Here is a 17,473-nt window from a genome sequence, read left to right as displayed (position 1 = left end):
CATACCAGCTTTTAAACAGCTGAGTTTCAACACTGACAACAGGACATTGTTTGGGTTGGATTGGGCACAGCACAAGCAATTGTTGCCATGTGTCTGCAAGCCATTTTTGACTTCAGCCAACCCTAAGCCAAACCTATTGTGGGGTTTTCTTGGCACTTTTCTTCAAAGGGGGTTTGCCATTGCTGTCCTCTGTGGCTGAGGAATGTGACTTGCCCAAGGTTACTCAGTCGGATTACATGGCCAAGCTGGGATACAAACCCTGGTCTACAGAGTCATAGTCCAATGCTCAAACCACTTCACCACACTGGCTGAAGTTAGAGCAGGCAATACCTTGTTGCTACTTTCTGCCATGCAACATCTATGGTCTGAGGCAACTGCTTAGCCTAATGGGAAAACTGGTCTTAGCCGTAAGAACGTTGAAGTCAAAGCAACTTCAAACTTAGCCCCTATGAAAAGACATATTTAATTATTTTCATAGCAATTTGTATATCTTAAAACTGCATTTTGGGAATCAGATGTGCTGAAAATACGCTTTTTGTCCCCAGAGAACTCACTGTGTGAAATGTTTTAAGCAATGCCTTGATCCAGGCTCCCTCTAACCAACAATGACTAGTTTTCTTCTAACAAATACAAGCAACCCAGAAATCTGCACAAGACTTATGTTCATACAGATACTTACACATGCCATGGAATTCTAGCATATAATTTCCAGTTGTTTTTTTTTTTTAAACTACCAACTAACCACAGTTGTTGACATCTTGAAATAGTGCTTGCCATCCAAACATTTTTAAAGTCTCATTTTGGAGGCCACAGCAATCCCACTTGATTCAGTCAGTTCAATGCGCTTTGATTGCATTTGTTTCAGTCATGCTAGGAAAAGCATTTGAAGAGGCCATCGTGTCACTTAGCAACAATGGCTTGGAGGTTTTTCCTCTATAAAGGTAATCTTTAGCTATTATGGTCTACTGAAAAGCTTTTTTGAATCTGAAGAAACAGAAAATACAATGCCTTAAGCTACATCTTTGAGAATGCAAAGCCCAGGAGGAGGAACCTTTGGAGTGTGCAAGAATAATTTCAAAAGAAATAGAGTGGTATCTAGAACAGTAACACAGAAGTGGCTTTGTATCCTTTGCTAAAATAAAAGGTGAAGTCAGCCCTATGAAACATTTTAAGAATCTAACTCAGAATTAAACAATTTCTTAGCAAGTATGAATTTGACTGAAGCTTCAGAAGATTAAGACTTGTGGAGCAAGGAGCAAATACAGTCCCCGAAACAATTTTACCTGGTTCTTGTTTATTTCATCAGAGTTTGATTGAGTGTGATCATTGCTGCTCACATTTTCACTCAGAAGAAAGAAATCCAAGGCTGGATCCAGACTTGGCTGTAGTTAGAGAGGTTCTGTTGATTTCAACAATGTCAGTCATGACAAAGTTACACTGCACTGATTTCAATGGGAGTCCTTTACATATGATTATGTCAGGATCCAGATCACTGTGTATAATGGTCACACACATTTAATTGGAAAGCTAGCTTTAAGTTAAATGAGGAAAGGGACTGCCAATTTGTGTTTTGAAGGCATCTTTCAGAAAGGATATCCATTCTTAGGCCCCACCTCTCCCATAAATGACAACCATGTATCAATCCCAAGTTAGAATCATAGAATAATAGAGTTGGAAGAGCCCACAAGGGCTATCCAGTCCAACCCCCTGCCATGCAGGAACTCTCAATCAAAGCATCCGCAACAGATGGCCATCCAGCCTCTGTTTAAAGACCTCTAAGGAAGGAGACTCCACTACACTCCAAGGGATTTTGTTCCACTGTCGAGCAGCCCTTACTGTCAGGAAGTTCCTCCTAATGTTGAGGTGGCATCTCTTTTCCTGGAGCTTGCATCCATTGCTCTGGGTCCTAGTCTCTGGAGCAGCAGAAAACAAGCTTGCTCCCTCCTCAATATGACATTCCTTCAAGTATTGAAACAGGGCTATCATATCACCTCTTAACCTTCTCTTCTCCAGGCTAAACATCCCCAGCTCCCTAAGTTGTTCCTCATAGGACATGGTTACAAGGCCCGTTACCATTTTAGTCACCCTCCTTTGGACACGCTCCAGTTTCTCCACATCCTTTTTAAATTGTGATGCACAGAACTGGACACAGTATTCTAGGTGTGGCCTGACCAGAACAGAATAGAGTGGCACTATTACTTCCCTTGATCTAGACATTATACTTTTATTGATGCAGCCTTAAATTGCATTGGCCCTGTTAGCTGCTGCATCACACTGTTGACTCATATTCAACTTGTGGTCTACTTGGACTCCCAGATCCCTTTCACATGTAGTCTCGTTCAGCCAGTTGTCCCCCATCCTATATCTGTGCATTTCATTTTTTCCACCCTAATTGCAGTACCTTATATTTCTCTGTGTTGAAATTCATTTTGTTAGCTTTGGCCCAGATTTCTAATCTATTAAGGCCATTTTGAATTTTGATCCTGTCCTCTAAGTTCTCTAGATCTGTGAAGTCATTACCATTATATATCATCATGAGTGATTCAAACTGCTGACAATAGAAGGGCACCAGTAAATACAGATTCTGACTACACATGATTTCTAGAAACATGTATGGGCAAGCACTATCTTCTTATGAGCAGGCAATAGGGAGTCTTTATTGCTTGGACAAAACATTTCCTTTAACAAAAAAGGAGGGTAGCAAGTTTTGGATCACATGTAGTAATTTTAACTGTATAAAGAAAATATATACAAATCAGCTGCTGCTCTCTGGCCACAGAACAATGTAAATGTTTTCTTATATATTGCAAAAGTAATTGTCTATTGCAAACAGTACAAGTGAGAATAAGGACACGTCAGTGCATTGCTAAGAGTTTATTCTGAAGCTTTGCTTTTAAGTCTTTATCACAAAAGACAGTTTATGTTGCAACAAGTTACTAGAAACTGAGATGGTTTTCATAAATTTCTACTGTTATAAAAGTAGAGCACAGGAGACTGTTCTGAGCCATCTTCAAAAAGCAGACCAATATTTTGTATATAAACTGTACACAAAAAACCAAGGCACTATACATTTTTGGGATAGTAAAGATGGATTCAGAGATTTTCCCAAGAAACCCGTGTAATAATGCTTTGCTCAGTTTAGCACCTGAAGCAGCACTGAGACCAATTCATTGATTTTTAAGAAGAGAAACCATTCAGAACAAGAGAGAGAGAGAGAGATTGAGAGAGAGAGAGAGCTCACACAAATGCACATTGGTGGTTTAACTAGTTGAGAACAAGTAACCACAATGTCCAGGTTCTTTTCTTTTTCCAAAGAAATCTTGAAAGTGAATAATACACATTGCATTGTTAAATACATCCTTGTTCTGTGTGTTTTATATAAATATAAATTCTTTTTGAAAATCCACAGCTTTAACAAAATAACACTTTACAAAGGGAACATCTTCAAAACCCAAAATGGCAAGTAGTGTACGTAACCCAAAGATCTGTTGCAGCAGCAGTCTGAGAAATTATCACTAAAAGTACAAAGAAGAACACAATTCATGACCAAACCTTTCAGTTCCCCACCCCATTAAAAGAGTTTGCCAGAGAGTTCTCTCATACATTTACAATATTACTTGGCATTAGAACAGACAGTAATGTATTGAATTCAGACAGTACTTAGTTTGCATGGTGAAAACCGGCATGCACCAGTTTATTGTCCTGATGCTCATTCCAAGAGCGCCGAAAATGTTGACAGCTCTCACTCTAGGTTTAGCCCTTGATTACAACCACCATGCTATTTAGAAAAGCCCTTTTGCCTTTTTGAGGTTGACCTGTTTCCAGGAAGGCAGTGCATTGTACTCTTCTCTTGTCATCTGCAATGCAGTCTGAAATAAAACACTGACAGTTATTAAAGAGAAACTTCTACAACTTTTTAGATTAATGCCCCCCATAGCAATGTGAAATACAGGGACAGCCTTCAACTTTTTCTTCCCACGTACCTCAAAGTCATCATCTGAAAGGTAGATTTCAAGATTCAGTGGATCCACTCCTTCTGGGAGGGGCCTTGCTAAGAGATCAGCCAATGGGTACAGCTTTTTGCATAGTTTGGCCAGGACATCTTCTACAAGGATGATTTGATTAGAAGCTTCAGCATCCTAGAAATTGAAGGGAAGCCATTTTGCATTGAGGGACGGGCTATGTCAACTTATTCAGAACATGGCAGACACATTTTGAGTAATATCTAATACTCAGCCCAAAGTTATCTGTAGATAAGTCAATGGATGACTTCTTCCCATCCCAGGCCCTTTTTATTTTATCACCAGAATTTTCGTGTGAGAGTGGTGCTCCTCCTAATGCCACTTTTAGTGGATAACAATAACCATTTCTTGTCCCTCTGGTATGATCCTCCTTGAGAAAAGTCCTACAAGCCTACATTATGGGGAACTGTGGGGAGAAAAATGCAAGCCGCCATTTAAACAGGCCCACACTTAATTGGCTTTGTACACAATCAATGCTAGACTATCGTTTGCACCACTAGTTCAGGGTTCCTGGTTTTGGCAGTTCCCCCACACATTGCTGCTTTCACAGTGTTTCTAGATTCCTCAGATTCTTTCAGAAGGGCTTTTTTGGTGGTGAGGATAAAGGGATCTACCAGCAAGAATAAGAGAAGGAAAAGGCCTGTTGTACAACCTTGTTTTATGTTTTCATAATGAAAGAGTTGATCATAATTTAAGGATCAAATCCTACATTATGAGGAGAAAAGTCCCCACACTGTCATCTCAGGTTTCATTTTAAGTCTTTGCATTTCTAATAAAAAATAGGTATTTCATTTTGGAAAAGAAACTGGAACTATTGCACACTCTGGCTTTTCATAAAGCAGACGGGTTTCTAGAATGAAGTATAGCTACTGTCACATTACTCAGTCATCTCAGAGATGCTGCCAATAAACAACAGTGAACAAATGATTCATCTAGAACTCTGTTTCTGAAATATTAAAATTGTTCCTTGAGCTCTGGAAAATGTTGACGAATAGATAATAAAACCTCTGTAACAAACATCCAACAGTTGTTTCAACCCTCCCTCTTTGCCATTGCAAAGTTTTATATATATGTTAATAACCCTGGATTTTAGTGCTTCCCAGCATGATGGATCTGCCTTTCCAGCAGTGAACAGAAAACTGAGAAAAGTGAGAACAGTTCATGTACCATTTCAGTGATCTCAGCAATATCTTCTCTATGTTCCCAGCTTGGAAACATATTTGTGAACGTCAGAGGCTCAAGACCAGCATGAATTAGGTAAGATTTAGGAGGCTTCTTTACATTCTTTCCTATTTAGCACAGGGGAAAAAAGAAATATTAATGTTCAAAACCAGTACAGACAACCTTTCATCACACCTGTCTTGTTAATTACAAAGGAAAGAGCTAATTACTTCCTACTAAAATCCTTTCCCAATACAATGTTCATTTTAGACACAACCCTAAAGAGCCTAGGACCAAACCTAACCAACAATGTTGACAACTGTTCTCCAGCAACGTCTGAAGCACTGGACATCCCTTATCTTTGTCTTAGACAATACAAAGCTGCTTGAGCATAAGATTAGCTCCAGAAGCCCTGCTATCTGATCCATTTTCACTTGGTATTCATATGATGGGTACCCATTCATATGATGGGTACCTGAAACAGTGGTGGAACCAGAGGTGTGAAATTCTCTCATTAGGTGAAATCTAGCAAATATCTTCCTTGTTAGACAGGTTCCAAAAACATATTTATTCCACAGATTTATGGAATAATTATTTTAATTAAGATTACTATTCTGATTTCCAAGACTACTCACTGTTTTATTTGGTATGTTTTCTCTGATATTGTTATATCACATATCTTATTTTTAATTACTCTTAAATTGCTTCATTTACATTCATGGTTTATATAGAAAGGCAGACTATTGAGCCCAGTTCTCTACTTCTTTGGCCGATGGAGGTTTTCCCAGCTGTGCTGCCAGAAGCTAAACTTTTAGGTGCTTCAGATAGCTTGGAAAATGACCTTTTTGGGCTTCAATTCCCAGAATCCCTCAGCCCGAGGGAAGTCATGGAGTTACAGTCTAAAAAACTAATTTTTCTGAGATCTGGTCCTAAGACATATGATGGACCAGTCTTAATTAACTCCCCATGTGTGGGTAGGAGACTTCAGGCTTATATTCAATGTATTTAGCAGCAGACAAACATTTTTTAGACAAAGACTGGGAAGGGCAGCTAGGAATACCAAAGTGTGAATTATCCAAGCCACAGTATTTCCAATTTCTATGTATGGCTACTATGAAGTAAACTGATGATGGGGAAAAATCAACTGAATAAACATGTGATACTGGACGAGAATTCTGTAGATAACATGGGGCTGCTATACAGTCAAATAAATAGGACCAAGGCCAAATCAAGCCCACACTCTCACTAGATGTCAAAATGACTAAAGTGAGGCTATCATACTTTGGAGACATCATGAGATGACATGATTCCTGGAGAAGACAACAATGCTGGCGAAACAGGAAGGCAGTAGGAAAACAGGCAGACCACATTACTGATGGATTGACTAGAAATTGAAGCCATGGCCCAAACTTTGCAAGACCTAACCAGGGCTGTTAATAACAATTCAAATGTCTGTAATTCTGTATCTACAAATTTTGCACCAAGCTCAGCCACTGAATCTTGAGGAGGAAAAAACCCAGACACAAACCCAATCCTGTTTTTATGCTTCCCTGTGTTCCTGAAGCATGAAAACAGGATTGGGCTTCTGGTGTCTGTATACTGGCTAATGTCAGTATACAAAACACAAAGACCATAAAATGCTTCTCTCATTCAAGAGCTCTTGTTGCTGCTGCTGCTGCTGCTGTTTTTGTTATTACTATTATTAATAATAATAGTCAAGCCTGATATAATCAAGCTCCATGAAAACACAGCTGAACTTCATGCTGGACCACTATCTATAGTCCAGTAGTTGGACATTTGTTGTGATAGTTAGAGCTACTAGAACTCAGCATTACAAGAAACATAGTGCTGCAACAAAACAAAAAAAGAAACAAAAACCGGAACAAAACACCAAAAACAGCAACCTAAAGTTTCTCACTCTCCACTCTGTAGCACAAAATAAACATACTGACCAGACCAAAATTCAAATACATAGCTGTGTTAGTCTGGAAAATCAGTATGCAAAGTGATCTTGTAGTACCTTTGAGAGTAACTGAAAGAAGCTCGTAGCATGAGCTTTTGTAGACTTGAGTCTATGAAATGCATTTGGGAAAATAGACTTATGTTTATGAAAGCTCAAGCTACTAGCTTCTTTCTTTCCGTTAGTCTCAAAGGTGTTACAAGAGGTTGGAAGAGTTAATTTTTTGGACCACAACTCTCAGAATTCCATGAGGTCCATTATGGCTGGGGATTCTGAGAGCTGTAGTTCGAATGAGTAACCTTTCCAAGGTCTATTTCTGGAGTCACTAGTCTGTGTCTCTCCCCATCCCTCCTCCCCATTCCTGGCTGCAGCTGGGGAAGATAGGGAAATGCACAGTGGAATGAAGAGGAAAGGAAAATTCCAGCACAAGGATGGCCCCATTCTCAGCACCCATTCTCAGAAACAAAGGTAAATTTCATATGAGAAGCCTGCCAACACAAACCTTTCTTTGTTTGTGATTACCTTTGCAGTACTGAAGGACGGTCTCCATGGCACATTTCCTGTCAGAAGCCCATCGGATTCGGGCAGATCCTGCTATTTTGTTTTCTACAGGCCACCAACCTTGCCAGAGGTACACTTCATGGTGATTATCAACAAGGAAGAGGGCTGCACAGGATAAACAGAAGTTTAGTTTCAAATGACACTGTTCAGGTTTTGCATGTGTTTGCTGGGAAGGTAGTGCAAACTATTATCCTAAGATGGAGCCACATTGCAAAACTGAAGCAATATGGCACCACTTTAATGGCCATGATTTATCATGTACAGATCTTAGGATCTGTAATTTGGTGAGGTATTCAACCTAATCTGTCAAAGAGCGCTGAGGCTCCACCAAACTACAAATTCCAGGATTCTACAGGATAGAATCATGGCAGTTAAAAGTGGTGTCAAACTGCTTTGATTCTACAATATGGCTACACCCCTAAAGCCTCCCAAGACATCTGCATAAATATACGGGTATAAGATAAGGAACTATTCAGTTTAGATGTGCTGGCCAAATGGCTGTAATAAAGTTATTATTATTATTATTCAGTTTAGAAATAATAAATATCCAAGTATGGGACAGAGACAAGAGTGTTTTATGTTTCTGTGTATAAATAAATAAATAAATAAATAAAACTTTTATTTGTATCCCATTTATATGTAAGAAACAATCAAAGCGGCTTCCAACAATTAAAATAATACAGATGTACAGAGATAACAATAATACAAATATATACAGCCCCCCCAAAAGGAATTAAACCGTTCTAAGATTAAAATTCAAACATTAAAATCAACACATTTATTTTAAAATCACACGATATAGCGCAAAAGCAGTGGGCAAACTTATCATGGCCAGGATTGTACAAATACAGAATACTCCAAGTATGGGGAATCTATATGTAGCTGGGGGCTATTCCAGGAAGGCCTGCCAGAAGAGATCCGTCTTGACCGCTTTTTAAAAGTTATCTAAATTGGATATTTGGTGGATCTCATCAGGGTGAAAGCAACAGCGGAGAAGGTCCTCTGGGAGGTTGTCTTCAGTTTAATCCTCCCAGAGGCGGACTTACAGGTTGCAATAAATTCCTCCCAGAGGATTTGAGTGCATGGGGTCGATTATATGGAAGCAGGTGATTACTTAAACAGGTTGGGCCCAAACCATGTAGGGCTTTAAAAGTGATAACCAGCACCTTGTACTGTGCCCGGAAATTAATAGGCAGCCAGTGGAGTGACATATGGTCACTCCTAGTTGTTCCTGTAATCAACCTGGCTGCCATATTCTGTACCAGTTGAAGTTTTCGGACTAGGCACAAGGGTAGCCCGATGTAGAGTGCATTGCAAAAATCAAGTCTTGAGGTTACCAATGTATGTACTACAATTCTGAGCTCATCCAATTCCAGGAAAGGATGCAGCTGGCGTATCAGCCAAAGTTGATAACAGGTGCTCTTGACCATCACATTCACTTGATTTCTCATATGAAGTGAGAGATCAAGAAACACCCCCAGACAGCAAACACAGCCCTTCAAGGGGAGCATGAACCTCTCTAGGACTGGAGGTTGCAACCCAATACCTGGTTTGGGGGGGCCCTACTGTAAGTACCTCCATTTTATCTGGATTTCCTCATCCAGTCCATTACTGCCTTAAGACACTGATTGAGGGGAGAGATACCATCTGTCGTCATCACTTATGATCGAGACACGGAGAAATATATTTGGGTATCATCAGCATACTGATAAGCCTTTGGATGATTTCTCCCAGTGGCATCATATAAATATTGAATAGCATCGGGGACAGGATGGCACCCTGAGGGATGCCACAATTAAGCTCTGTTTTTGAAGAGCAACTGTCCCTGAGCATCACCCTCTGGAATCTGCTCGAGAGGAAGGAATGGAACCACTGCAAAGCAGTGCCTCCAATTCCTAGCTCTCTCAGACGTTCCAAGAGGATGTCATGATCTATTGTAGCAAAAGCAGTTGAGAGGTCTAGAAGCACCAACAGGGTCACACTCCCTCTGCCGATGCTTAGAAGAAGGTCATTAGTTAAGGTGACCATGGCAGTCTCCACCCTATATCCAATCCTGAAGCCACTTTGAAATGGATCCAGAAAATCAGCTTTATCCAAGACCACTTGGAGCTCAAGAGAGACAGCCCTCTCAATCACCTTGCTTTAAAATGCCAGATGGGATACAGGCCTATAGTTTTTCATGTCTAGGGGGTCCAGGGAAGGTTTTTCAGAAGCGATCTAACAGCCACTTCTTTTAAAGCATATGGTACATGACCTTCCCTAAGGGAGGCGTTGAAGACACCTCTAAGAAATGCCTTCAAGGCATCACCCCCCCCCCCCCGGATGGCCAGCCATGATGGGCAGGGTTCGAGATATTATGTCGTCTTCCTCATCTTTCCAAAGATCTTGGGGACATGGGAAGTTTCTTCTGAGATAGAAAAGTCAGCACACAGCTAGAAGAGGTAGGTTCACAATTCAAATTGGCAATAAATCTGGACAAATCTTTCTAGAAGCCAGAAGATTCTGAGATATTTCACAAGCAGAAATTAATACTACTGTCACTGCTGCATATTCCTAGTTTCATTTACCTGGTTGGGGAGCTGTGTAGAGATCTTCTTGAAGGAATGGCATAGAATTCACCACAGAGGGGTCTCTTGATGGATATATATATTCAGTGGCTGAGAATTCTCCCGATGAACTACCAAGGATGAATAGGCGGGGTGTGAAATTAAACTTCCCAGGATCTTTCAAGAAAAGCAACAAAGGTTCTATAAGCATTTTAGAAACAACACAATTTTTTATCCTCCTTTTTTCCTATGTAATGTCTTCTGTATAATGCATATTGCAATAGGACATTTTGTTACCTAAGATAGATAAAAGAGTAAATATCTGCTGAGATTCCCTATTGGCTCTTGAAAGAAAACGACCCATCCACGCCCGATTTCATGACATTTTCTTGCCAAGAAAAGAATGTTACTGAGGGTTTTCCCAACTTTTCCCAAGACAAACACTGTCACTGGTAATGCCCACTAGATTTTAGAGTTCTGGGATATACAGCAGAGTTTATCATAGGAAACCCAAGCAATGCCATACCTTGCAACATACAGTCGTAAGCTTTCCGGTCTCTCCTTCCTAAGGCATCCCAAAATCCCATTGGCTCTGACCCTTCATCACATTCATGTATTGTCACTTTGCTACTACTGTGCAATCCTGCTTCCAGTGGACATCTGAAATGCAATCACAATCTATCAATATTGTTGTTAGGGCTGTGAAGCTGCACTGCTTGCCTACCACTAATTTGCCAAAAAGACAAATAACAATGCCAGGTAATAACTACAGCTTGGAAACATTACCTTTATGGGACTACAACTCCTAGCATCTGCCAGCCTGTATTGCTGGTGGCCAGGATTGTATTTTGAGTATCACAGCTAAACAGAGGTTACAAGGGAATGAAGGTCATTAAAAAAAAACCCTCAGTTTTGCTTACCACAAGCTTTTTATATTTCAAAAATGTAACTGAGGGCAGAAGGAGAATCGTATTGTTCTTTTGTTTGAAGAACAACTGTGAAGCAGAACTCTTTGCCAAGCTTTTACTAATTACTCCAATCCCAGTCTGCCTTCTGTCAATCCCTGATTTATAACGCTAGGAAGATTGGCTTGAAATGAAATGGCTGTATCACTCTCGTTTTAATTTTTAACATTAAAATTATAAACCCAAATCATTGTATAATCCATGCTTGATTGAAATAATTGTATCATGCATGTTTTGCAGCTTTGGCAAAATACAGTATTAATATTTTGAATGGTGGCTGTAAAATCTGTCAAATAACTAACTAACAACAACAACATATTAAATAAACTTCTAGTTCATAAAGAGTTGAAGTCATAGTCATTATTTATTCCCTCTCAGAGTTTTAAAGTAAAAAGTATATAGGTATTATACACAGGCAATATAGTTATCCTACCATAGGAATAGCTTCTGCTACTTACTGTTCTTTTATTTTATTGGCTGCTGTTCTTCCTACTTCTTTGGTGTGTGACTGGGCTTTGCAACCATGCCACAGGTAAATGAGGGCTTTGTTTATGTTGAGGACAATCATTGTGGTCCTGGACCTTAGGCTGCTACAATGGCAGGCAACTTCAAGCAAGTTCCCTTCAAGGGGAACTTCCCCTCGTACACAGTACAATCGCCAGTCACCTGGAAGGGACATTGAAAGCATTTACTACAAAACCATCAAGGATGCTTCCAAATTAAGTGATACATTTGCTCTGGACATGCTAAATCTGGTCTGAGCTGTTTGATGTCTGAGGCTTGTGAAGGACAAGTGTGCTGAACTGGTATTCCTAACACCAGTGTTATTCATTGCTACTTTGATCAGTTTGATCAATAATCTATTCTTCTTTTTCTTCTCTGGACAGGCAATGTCATGTAGTTGTTAGAGGGCTAGTCTAGGACTCAGAAGTGCTAGATTCTATAGTCTATAAGTGTTATACCGCACTGTGTCATATAGTTCATTGGTTATGTGCTAGTTAGGACTTATAAAGTCCTATATGGCTCAGATGCAAGCTATTTGGCAGACCATATTTGCCTGTATGAGCTGGCCTGGGGTCTGAGATCATCAAGAGAGGTCCTTTTCTCAGTCAACCCACTATCACACGCACAGTTGATGAGGATACAAGAGAGGGCCTTCTCAGTAGCTGCTCTTTAGACTCTGGAACTCCCTTCTCATGGAGGCCAGACTGCTGCCCTCCTTATTGGCCTTCCAGCGGCAGGCTGAAATCTTTTTATGCAGGCAGGCTTTTAAAACAACTTTTCAAATGAGCTTTTATCTTTTGAATTGCATTTCAATCTTTTATTGTGTGATTTATTTTAATACTGTAATGCTCACTTTTTGTATGTTTATTAATTGTGTTGTTATTTTAAATTGTGAACTGCTTTGAGTAAAAATGCAGGAGGGTAATTGATAATAGAAGAAGATTAATTTTCGGTCAGACTCACTCACAGCCTCATGGACTTCACAGATTTGTTGTGTTGTAAGATAAAGTGGAGAAAAAAAGAACCAATTATTTATTTTCTCGTCTTTTTTCCAAAAAGAACACCTTGCAATAAAACTGTTCAACCAGCTAGTTTTTTTCTTCTCACTCTCTCTTTATTGTTGTGTTGTTGGAGGAAGCCTACTTAACTGTGGCGCAGTTTATATTACAGGGGCAAATGTAGTCAGCCAATGATATTGCTAGCTTAATAAGGGAAGGATGAATGTCAGCTTCTGCAACAGTACATATTTCAGTTGGCTGTGTTTGATGGAGAGGTAAGACAACAAGGCCTCCTCCATCAGCTTGATGGATATTGTCTTTTTGTTCTTTTCCTCTGAGAATATTAACAGCTTTGCTACCCGGACATTAAAAAATCTGAAACCCGTATTTGATTATTTTCCTCTTCTTTCCCTGGTTTTCCCCTCCTCCTCTATAGTATGTCTTTCATACAGTAGGCCATGATTTGAAGCTGCAAACTGCCCTGAGTCCTCTGGCAAAAAGACTAAAATATATAAAAATGATCAATAAATGATTATTTTCCTCTATTAAGTGCAATGCAGCTTCTCATTTCCACAGAGATATGCCATGGCTAATCTTGCCTGGAAATGGCCTTCTCAGATCTTGAAGCCACTACAATCATGTGTGAGCCAGCTATGTGACCTCTCAGTTACACAGAAAGGTAACTCTTCACATGCTCAATGTGGTATTTGCTTCACTACCACAGCTTTTATTTCCCAGGGGTGTTCCTGTCATTCAGTACAAGGCCTGTAGAAATTAAGTCATGGTGTGCTTAGAATAAGAAAAAAAAAAGATAGTAAGATAATACAGAATAAGATAAAAATGTTACAATATTCAACTATCCCTTCTCCCTAAAACACAACAGAAATATTATAAGATGAAGATACTTTACTCTGTGTATTTTCTTCTTCTTCTTCTCTTCTTCCAGAATGAACAATCATTCCACCTTGAAAACACTGAAGAAAACATGGGGGCTCTTTCCCTTGAAGAACTTGCATCTGGGGAAAAAAGATATTTAAGAACCCCAGAAACTGAGTTTTGTGTAATAGCACATTATGTATTAAATAAATATTTAAATTTGCATGATAACAACAACATTAAATATCAACTGCTTATTTTGATAAGCCGCTTGAACTGAAGGTGATCTTTGATGCACTATATGGATCACCTATGTCCTTATACCATTAGATCATCCTCTCCTCTGAATGCTACATTTCTGAAGCGTGAAAGGAAATTACAAAAAGCAGGACTTCTTCATTAGTATCCACTGCTATAGAACTCTCAGCCCAAGAAAGCAAGCGAAATACCTTGCTTTCATGAAGCTGACATAATCAGCTGTAATGTAATATGGGAACTCTTTCCATAATTAACATCATGATATTAATGTGCATTAAAATGATGATGTTTAATACTCTGTGTTACATTGCTTCCCAACATGCATAATTAAAGCAGTTACACTAGCTTCCTGGGAAAAGCCTATGACTAGGATTTGGAAAGTATAGGCATAGGGCCAAAAGAAGAAAGTACTGGGATGCATGCCACAATTCTACATAGAAAGCTGGTCAACATAAAATCTAATCATTGGTTTCTGTCATCTACAGAATGATGTCTAACACCAAAGTCACAGACAAAAGGTTTTCCCAGCCATAATGTGAGATGCTGTGGAATGAACTCAGGACCTTCTGCCCTTAAAGGATATTCAACTATTGAGTGTTCCCCCATTCTTGTATCCAATATAGTTACAGCTGCACACTTCTAAACATGCCAGCCCATATGCTTTTCATATCTGGGCCTACTGTCATGCAAGCCTTGCAATGAATTATCTTTGAATTTCCAAGGATCTAAAGCCATAGAACAAAGCCATAGATTTCCAAGGATCTAAAGCCACATGTAGATTTTAAGGATAGTTTGTTGTCCTCAACACCTCCAGAATTCCCAAGCAGCCCTCCGAGGGTCCTAGAGCAAAAAAGTGACCCCTGGACCCACTGCACTAGCCCACTCCTGATTTACTGACACTCACTGCTTTATTGTTAATTTCCTAGAGAATGGCCCAGGTTGCTTCAAGGTGAGCCTTTTTATCCTGAAAGTGTCCTGCCTCATTCATGGAATTTTAATGAAAGGTCCAGATGACTAGGAATGGGAAGGGTAGCTATGAAAGGACTACAAAGAATCCTAAAGTCCAAGCCATTGTATTCCCCATCACCACATACAGGTGAGACAGCTGGACAGTGAAAAAAGCAGAAAGAAAATCAACTTGAGATGCAGTGCTGGAGAAGAGTGCTGAGGTTATTGTGGATGGCCAAAAAGACAAACAAATGGATCCTAGAACAGATCAAGCCTGAAATCTCCCTGGAAGTCAATATGACTAAATTGAGACTATCATACTTTGGCCACACCATGAGGAAAAATGAATAATTAGAAATACAATGATACTAGGAAAGGTGGAAGACAGCAGAAAGAGAGGAAGACAACATGCCAGATGTTTAGACTAGATCAGAGAGGACATGGGCCTGAGCCTGCAGGACCTGAGCAGAGCAGTTGACGACAGGGGGTCTTGGAGATATATCATCCACAGCGTAGCCATGAGTCAAAGCTGACATCCTCTATTTGCAACTTTCTTGTCCTTTCCCATTGCTTTCCACATAATTTTTATTCATATACACATACCATGTTAAAGAGAAAAAGATAGGATAGGTGCCCAATGCCTTTTGAATGGTAAAATGCACTGGAAGATCCCCTAGACACTCTTGAAAAATAGAAGCAAGTGTTTTCCCCACCTGAGCCCCTCTCTCTTCATCCAGTTCCACGGTCATCAGTGCAGACGTTCCTTTCTCGCTGACAGTAGAATGCCTTCCTTGCCAGAAGAAGTACACACACTTCTCTTTGCCAACAACCCTGGTCTGTAAGTCTCCCTTTTGTCTGCTTCCAACTGCAAAGCCAAACCAAAAGAGGCTGGATAACTGAAAGGGCACACATCCAACTCAGACCTCACATTTAGAGCTAAGCTAACAAATATGAAATCAAAGCAGTGCAAAGTGTTCACACACACACACACACACACACGTGTGTGTGTGTGTGTGTGTGTGTGTGTGTGTGTATAAATAAATTGTACACGTGATCTGGCAGGCAAAAATATAAAAGATCCAGAATAAAAGTGTACACAGATGCAATATGCATGTGATTGTATATATTTTCACCACGCTACCATATTAAAATAAATGTACTGTGCCATTATCTACATTATACTAAACTTTGATGGATTTTATTTTTAGATGTTGGTTATCCAACAGTGCTGAACAATATTGCAGAGAGATACAGCTGGGCAGCAAGAGGTGTAATTCTCTTTGGTAAATATTCTATTAAATGGAAACTGTTTCAAGAAGACCTAAGTTATGTACAAGAACCTTAAATTGCTGATATATTATTTTCATAAATAACCACTGGCTTCTTTATTCATATAACATATTCATTCAAGAGGTGAATCATAGGCTAAGAACATTTTAGTAGTTCTGTTTTAAAACTAAGCATAATTTGAAACAGCATTTGTCTACCTTGGTGACAAATAGGTATCTCCCAAAATGTCAAAAGGGCTGAGTACACTAAACAGGAGAAAATTAACTGTTGCTGTGTTAGGATAAGCTAGGTGCCTCGTAAGCAGCACTAATTAATTTTACCTGATTCAATCAAATCAATAATTTATTGCAGAGAATTCAGCTTTTCTACTAACCTGAAGTGCTCACCAGATACTTCCATTTCACAACATATGTATCTCCTTCATGAAACTGTCCAATGCTTTGCTTAGGGAGCCTGCTGTAATCAAATTCCAAGATATGCCAGACATCCACAGAGACAGTGATAATTTCAAATTGTCTCCTATCATCTCCCTCAATCAATCCATAGCCACGACCAATATTTATCCCATCCAAGACTGTGCCAACTGTAGTATCAGGCATGGGAACCATTCGCATGACATCATATGATTTAGCATCAGACTTGGTCTCTTCCTGTAATGAGACACAAGGCAAGCTTCAGCTTAAGAAAGTAGTTATAAAAAGCCTGTTAAATCTAGCAAGACAGAAAGCAAACCAAATGGACTTAAACCCCTTATCACAATACTAAAGGCCTATGAAGGTTTGTCAACAATTTACACAGGTTGCCAATCACAAAGTGATGGGTGTTATGTTTGTAATAATAAACCACAGTTTTGCACATGAAAATTTCCTTCTGTTTTATAGTTTGCATGAAACCATAGGAAATCCTACAAGCATTGTCAGTTTTGCATAGAGAGACAATTTACACTGGTGGCTATATTGGAATTCTCCTGTCCATTAACTCACAGGACAAAACCATCATCTTCACTTTTTCCATCAGTAAAATAAGCACAAAATAATGCACTTTTTTTCTTTACCAGTTTGCTTTGTGATTGTGTGTAAAGTACATTACAAAGCAATATCTGCAATGTATATCAGCCAACATTGTTATACTGCTATTACAGATGAGTAGATAAATTTCCTACCTTGTGAGGGGATTCACCAGAAGTCCTTTCAGTAGGCTTCTTCAATTCAGTCCAATCAAGAAATTTTTCTTTAAACAATATTGTCTCATTGTGCTCAGTAAGCCTGCCAAAAACAGCCCAGTCTGGTCGCCCTTGTCCTTTTCTGTTTTACAGAAGAGAGAGACAAACAAAATGAAGGCTTTAACATCAATTAATATTTCATCCTATAAAAGAAAATAGCAA

General features: G+C 39.4%; 1 protein-coding gene across 6 annotated transcripts in view; it reads right to left on the bottom strand.

The window, feature by feature from the left end:
• Positions 1–2,678: 2,678 nt before the first annotated feature.
• The window catches only part of LOC149310004 (supervillin-like), a 131,144-nt gene continuing 116,349 nt past the window's right edge, over positions 2,679–17,473 (bottom strand). For 3 of the 6 annotated variants that reach the window (XM_089533455.1, XM_089533457.1, XM_089533456.1), the window contains 11 exons: positions 17,252–17,393; positions 16,463–16,739; positions 15,513–15,664; positions 13,628–13,733; positions 11,674–11,881; positions 10,777–10,910; positions 10,272–10,427; positions 7,666–7,809; positions 5,190–5,311; positions 3,984–4,139; positions 2,682–3,869 (listed from right to left, as the gene is read on the bottom strand). In XM_089533455.1, coding sequence (XP_089389581.1) covers positions 3,783–3,869; positions 3,984–4,139; positions 5,190–5,311; positions 7,666–7,809; positions 10,272–10,427; positions 10,777–10,910; positions 11,674–11,881; positions 13,628–13,733; positions 15,513–15,664; positions 16,463–16,739; positions 17,252–17,393 — 1,684 coding nt within the window. In that variant the 3' untranslated portion in view covers positions 2,682–3,782. Of the gene's footprint in view, positions 3,870–3,983; positions 4,140–5,189; positions 5,312–7,665; positions 7,810–10,271; positions 10,428–10,776; positions 10,911–11,673; positions 11,882–13,627; positions 13,734–15,512; positions 15,665–16,462; positions 16,740–17,251; positions 17,394–17,473 lie in introns of all 6 variants that reach the window. The other 3 variants (XM_089533454.1, XM_089533458.1, XM_089533459.1) reach the window with 3 other exon arrangements.

This window comes from Sceloporus occidentalis, unplaced genomic scaffold (assembly GCF_023333645.1).
Source record: "Sceloporus occidentalis isolate IW3139 unplaced genomic scaffold, rSceOcc1.0.p SCAF_7, whole genome shotgun sequence".
Classification (NCBI taxonomy): Eukaryota; Metazoa; Chordata; class Lepidosauria; order Squamata; family Phrynosomatidae; genus Sceloporus; species Sceloporus occidentalis.
Note: the sequence above shows the minus strand (reverse complement) of the source record. Positions and strands in the feature narration are given on the sequence as shown.